At 33.5% G+C, this 6,215-nt stretch overlaps 1 protein-coding gene across 3 annotated transcripts; it reads left to right on the top strand.

Annotated features, from left to right (window-relative positions):
• Nucleotides 1-1,245: 1,245 nt before the first annotated feature.
• Nucleotides 1,246-4,457, top strand: LOC131641366 (probable pectinesterase/pectinesterase inhibitor 20). 3 transcript variants are annotated; one of them, XM_058911672.1, is made up of 3 exons: nt 1,246-2,247; nt 2,341-2,911; nt 4,337-4,457. In XM_058911672.1, the coding sequence occupies exons 1-3, from the start codon at nt 1,269-1,271 to the stop codon at nt 4,455-4,457; spliced, it is 1,671 nt and encodes a 556-aa protein (XP_058767655.1). In that variant the 5' UTR covers nt 1,246-1,268. The 3 variants fall into 3 exon arrangements, with proteins under 3 accessions (XP_058767655.1, XP_058767657.1, XP_058767654.1); XM_058911674.1 differs by having other exon boundaries at nt 2,341-2,935; nt 4,358-4,457; XM_058911671.1 differs by lacking the exon at nt 4,337-4,457 and having other exon boundaries at nt 2,341-3,071.
• The last annotated feature ends 1,758 nt before the right edge of the window (nt 4,458-6,215 follow it).

Below are 6,215 nucleotides of genomic sequence, written 5' to 3'. Positions count from 1 at the left end.
TGAAAGCATCGAATGCCAGATGCTTCGCCGCTGTAATGATGAGAGACTAGTATGCTATTTATAATAAAACCTAACATACTAACTAATGAGCTTTTTCCACAAAGTCCATTACACAAGTGAACTTAATAAACAAGCTAACTTAACAAATTGGGGTTTAAACACTAAAACCTAATTTAACATGCTAACAATCCTAGCATCTTCGACACAAGCATGTGAACAACCTTCGACTTCATGCTTAATCCTGTTGAACCAAGAAGCTACCTTTCGACCATAGTAGAGTTCGATCCAATATCTCACAAATAGAATTGCTCAAAATTATTTAGATCTGAACCTAGACTCTTGTATCCATCACACTGGGACACTACACAATCTAACTCCTGAAGACTAAAGGGAGGCGATAGAAAAAGGTTATCGTCATCTGAAAGAGAGCCGCAGACTACTCCATCCAGACGAGGTCAATCATCATTTTGTTTTTGAAAAATATGAGGGAAATGATTCAGTACTTCATATTTTTCTTAATTATAGAACCTATATAATGTATCAAGCCGAGTATGAGTTTTACACATAAATCTTCTCAACACTTTGGTGAATTTTACCATTCTCAAAGTCTCTAACATTTAAAAAAAGAACTGAAATTTTTTTAAACTAATCATTGGTACCACCAATATTATTTTAGTAAACCTAGTACAAGAAGCTCTTATTAGTCTTAGTTCTAATTAGATACACTTGATTGCATGCATCCACGTTTATGTTATCTTGTCGAAAATCTTTTATTTTGTATTTTTGTGTGTTGTGACTGTTGGGAACCAACCCCACAATCGACAAAAACTAAACTATAATATTTTATATATTCCTATGGATATATAGATCATAAGTCGTGTACCAGACTAACCTTATACCAATCTAAACAATTAAACATAATCCCACATTATATATTATTAAACGATTACATTGAACTTGATGCATGTTTAAGTTCTTCCTAAATTCCTATTAAAATTAAATATTTCACAAAAGAATGTTGGTGGGTGAATGTATTCACAGTAGCCATTATCAAAATCATAGATAAATACAAAGACACTGGTAGGTAGGTGAATGCATTCCCAGTAGCCATTATCAAAATCATAGATAAAATTCCTTCTAACTATCAGTTGACTTTCCCTCATTCCACTAAAGACAAATATTCATCTTCTATATAAACCCTACAAGCCATGCACATCATATTCATCAATCAAGCTATAACAACCTTTCATTCCTTCATCCAAAAAATAATGGCTTTCAAGAATTTCTCCTATCTACTTTCCATGTTCTTGATCTTTGTTTCATTGTGTATAGCAAATGCTGTTCCACCAGAAACCATTTGCAACTCTATTGTAAACCCTACTTATTGTAAAACCGTTATCGGTAATCAAAATGGAAACATCTATGACTACGGTCGCATTTCTATTCAAAAATCGTTGTCACAATCTCATAAGTTCATCAACTTATTGGACTCATATCTTCAAGGTAGCTCGTCTTTGACTCAATCCACAATTCACGCTCTCGAAGATTGTCGATTCCTTGCTAGCCTAAGTTTTGAATACTTATCAAACACCTATGCCACAACAAATACATATAGTAATGTTCTTCCAACTTCTCAAGCAGAAGATTTCGAAACGTTTCTTAGTGCAGTTTTGACTAACCAACAAACATGTTTGGACGGTCTAGACACTATAGTTTCTTCTGATCACAGAGTGAAGAACGACTTATCGTTATCACTCTCTAATGAGAAAAAACTTAATAGTGTAACCCTAGCCTTGTTCTTGAAAGGTTGGATGCCAGAGAAAAAAATAAGAACATCATGGCCACAAAGCGGCAAACACTTGAATTTCAAAAATGGCCGGTTACCATTGAAGATGTCAAATAAAGCACACGCTATTTATGATTCAGCTAGACGCCATGGGCGAAAACTAGTTCAAACTCAAACAGATGAAAATAGTGTTGTGGTAAGTGATATTGTGGTTGTTAGTCAAGATGGAAGTGGAAACTTTAGCACTATCAATGAAGCAATTGCTGCTGCACCGAATAACACAGTTGCTAGTGATGGATACTTTCTCATTTTTATCACTGAAGGTGTGTATCAAGAGTATGTATCTATTGACAAAAAGAAGAAGTACTTGATGCTGGTTGGAGAAGGAATCAACAAAACAGTTATCACAGGAAATCACAATGTTGTTGATGGTTTCACAACATTCAATTCTGCCACATTTGGTAAGAAAAATCTAGATTATGTCATATGTTATATATATTATCTATAGATTAAAGATTTCACTAACTTAGTTGATGCTTCATATGGATTTACAGCTGTGGTAGGTCAAGGGTTTGTGGGAGTTAATATAACATTTCGCAACACGGCTGGACCAGGAAAACATCAAGCAGTTGCAATGAGAAGTGGGGCTGACATGTCCACATTCTACCGTTGCAGCTTTGAAGGGTATCAAGACACACTATATACACATTCTTTGAGGCAATTCTATAGAGAATGTGATATCTATGGAACAGTTGATTTCATATTTGGAAATGCTGCAGTTGTTTTACAAAACTGTAACATCTATCCTCGTCTTCCTCTTAATGGACAATTCAATACCATCACAGCGCAAGGTCGAACCGATCCAAATCAAAACACAGGAACTTCTATACAAAATGCAACTATTAAAGCAGCAGATGATTTGGCTCCTAATGTTGGAACAGTTGAAACATATTTAGGGAGACCATGGAAGAATTATTCAAGGACGGTAGTTATGCAATCATCTATGGATAGTTTCATAAATCCTTCTGGTTGGCATATATGGGATGGTGATTTTGCATTGAGTACTTTGTATTATGCAGAATATGATAATAGAGGAGGTGGTTCAAGCACTGCAAATCGAGTCACATGGTCTGGTTATCATGTTATTGATGCTTCGGATGCAGCAAATTTCACAGTCTCTAATTGTTGAACAATCACGAGAGATGGTTTAGAACTAAGAGTTTTTGAGTTTTTTTTGGTTGTTATGTTTCTGTAAACGTGTGTATCTTTTATTGTGTATTTTCACAACTTACTGTAAAGATTGTTATTAAACTAATTAATTAATAATTCGCAAAGTTTATGCATATCTTTAAAGGAATGATTTAATAATCAATGTTTAAACATATTTCAACAATTATCAAGTTTATTGTGTTTAATACGTGGATAAGTTGGTGAAGGAGTTCTTATGATCATGGTTATTTCTAAAATGTGCAGTAGCACCTAACCAAGTTCATGTATGTGTAGAACTTCATTTTGCTTATTGTTCAATTTTTGAATAATATATGTGGTTTTCTCATATATTATAATATATTAGATTGAGACGACCCGCGCGATGCGGAGGACTTTGATCAATTTTTTTAAAGTAATATTGGACCGTATCTGTGTTTTCACATCAAGAATTTTCTCCAGATGAAGAGATGTCAAGGATACTGTTGACTTCCCAAACCAAAAAATTTTATTGGAAATATCTTAATAAACGCTGGTTTAGGAAGAATATCCTAGAACATAATTTAGAATTGTTGATTAATCACGAGAGATGGTTTAGAACCAAGAGTTCAGTGTCAAATGAATTTTTTCATTCTAGTACTCTATACGAGAGTTATCAATATTTCTCAAATCATTTCCTATCTAATGGAACCCTATCTAACGGAACCCTAGTATATGTTCCAATAATGAACGATTGGTTTAACTGAAAAATGAAATAAAATAGATACTTTCTTTCCCGTCGTCTCAAGTCGATATTAGGGGATCTTTCAATTGAGAAGATCCCCTACTAATATGGAGAATCCCTATTTTCGTTGACCGAGCCTACTTGTTTTGAAGCAAATAAAGAGATCCACAGGGTGATTTGTCCTATTCAGATATTCACGACCAATAAGTACATAATTTTTCTGATAGGTCCTAGGTCCTGGTGCTGTCCTGAAAGGAGAAAGAAGGTTGGTATGCCAACAGGCGTCAATTATGGAATTCACCCGACCCGAGAGTACAGTACCTATTTTTTTTTACTGTCGAGTGCCAAAGTAATTCAATGGGTAAGTCACCAATCTCCAAAATTGAATATAGAATGTACCTTATCCATTGGTTTATGGGGGTTGCAGGTGGGACGATTTCAAAATTGACTGTATTCATTAGATAGGTAAGATCACCAAAACTTCGTGATCTGCTGACGAACTTATTCCAATTCAATAACATGTCTCAATATTTTGCCTTGAAGAGGACTCGAACCTCCACGCTGTTTAGCACGAGATTCTGAGTCTCGCGTGTCTACCATTTCACCACCAATCGAGTCACATGGTCTGGTTATCATGTTATTGATGCTTCGGATGCAGCAAATTTCACAGTCTCTAATTTTGTGAGTGGTGATGATTGGATTCCTCAAACAGGTGTTCCATACTTGACTGGATTAATATAGTCAAATCCAAACACCTAATATACCAACACGTTGAGTTATATATTTTTTGTTTTTGTTTTAGTAAACGTGTGTTCCTCTTTATTGTGTATTATCACTAGATAGGGGACATGAAACTTATTGTAAAGATTGTTAATAAAGTTTATGCATATCTCTAAACAAGTGATTTAATAATTAATGTTTAAACGTAGTTCAACAACTAATCAAGTTGATTGTGTTTAATATGGATATAATAAGTTGTGAGAAGGTGTTCTTATTAATGTATACTATCCCATGACATTTTTGTTAAGTGAAATCTCAACCCTACACTTATAAGTAAAAAATATTGAATGATAGAGATTTAAGGGTTGATATGTTAATTGCTCCACCTCCAGCGAAATTCATAGTGGAGGAAAATCACTCTCTTATTATAAGTATGCTTATTTCTAAAATGTGAAGGATATTGATCACCGTCTATAAACAAATCCTTGTCGTTCATTTCATGACTATCAATGCTTAAGACACTGCGATTAGTGATCCGCGTGAAACATAAAAAACTTCTATTATAAAAGCATTATGAATATAAAAAATTTACAATGAAACAACAGGGAGCGCTTGAAACTATCTACATCCTCCACTTTAAGGTTTGCAAGAGTATTTGTCATGAAGAGTTCTCTATGATGAATTGCAAGACCAGAAAATTATTTGGATTTAAGATTTGTGTTCTTAAACATTTATTTGAGCAGAAAATCATTTATTTATCTAACTTTTTTTTTTTTTTGGTTTCTATTAGAAACAAAAGAAAGAAAAAACAATAGAAAATATATTGGCACACAACATTTGATTTAGCCCAGAATATCAAGGAATTGAAGATCCAACATATGATCTTCATGGACAAATTAGTTTTAATTTTATTATTTTATATAAACAATATAATATTCTGGGTAAACATTGTAGTTTGTAAACAAATTATTTTATTAATTTTCTAAGTAAACAATGTAACGAGTTTTAATTTAAAAAAATCAATCTTACCTCTCGATTTTATAGATAAACCGAGATATTTGAGGCGTTAGTTTTGTAAATAATAAAAGTGGACATGACGGGGTTCGAACTTATGTGCAAAAAAGTTAACCTCTCGGTGTTTTAAGAACTGGGGTGTTAAGTCGTTACTTTTCATAACGTCAATCGTTACCTCGCTTCCACTATGAAAAATAAAACCTTAGACAACACTTTTTTTAAAAGCGTTGTCTATTTTAGAGCTGTTGTAGGTATAGACAACACTTATTTTTGAAGTATAAGCGTTGGTTTAAGTTCACTTTAAGCAGCGTTTTCTGTTACAAGAGCTGGTTTAAATCCTCTTAAGGCAGCGCTTTTTGATAAAAGCGCAGGCTTAAGTGCTGTTTATATGTTATGAGGTATTTTTACTCATTCAAATTTACATGATGTAGTTTTGTGGAAGATCCCAAAACTAATGACAACAAGCCGGTGAAGTTCATCGAAAGATACTCTTCACCTCCCTGTTCCATATGCATATTGATGTTTAGTTTTTGGCAAGCAATGGTAATTAACCAACCTGAATTTAGTATAATTCCTAAACTAATTTTTTTAAATGGAATCTCAACTTTTAAATAATTTTCAATTAGGTCTCCTACACTTTAATTAGTTTTTGTTTGGATCTCTAAATACAGGGACTAGGTATAAACTATTTAATAGTTTAGGGACTTTAGTTTCTCTCAAAATTGAGCTAAATCTGGTTTGAAGGTTAGTTTCTCTCAAACTTGT

Source organism: Vicia villosa, unplaced genomic scaffold (assembly GCF_029867415.1).
Source record: "Vicia villosa cultivar HV-30 ecotype Madison, WI unplaced genomic scaffold, Vvil1.0 ctg.003699F_1_1, whole genome shotgun sequence".
NCBI classification, from domain to species: domain Eukaryota; kingdom Viridiplantae; phylum Streptophyta; class Magnoliopsida; order Fabales; family Fabaceae; genus Vicia; species Vicia villosa.
Note: the sequence above shows the minus strand (reverse complement) of the source record. Positions and strands in the feature narration are given on the sequence as shown.

Excerpts from the sequence above, each read along its gene's own strand:
- LOC131641366 (XM_058911674.1), top strand. The coding sequence starts at position 1,269 with ATGGCTTTCAAGAATTTCTCCTATCTACTTTCCATGTTCTTGATCTTT. Across the intron at positions 2,248-2,340 it reads ATTCAATTCTGCCACATTTG|CTGTGGTAGGTCAAGGGTTT; the intron begins GTAAGAAAAATC and ends ATGGATTTACAG. Across the intron at positions 2,936-4,357 it reads TCTGGTTATCATGTTATTGA|TGATGCTTCGGATGCAGCAA; the intron begins TGCTTCGGATGC and ends TTATCATGTTAT.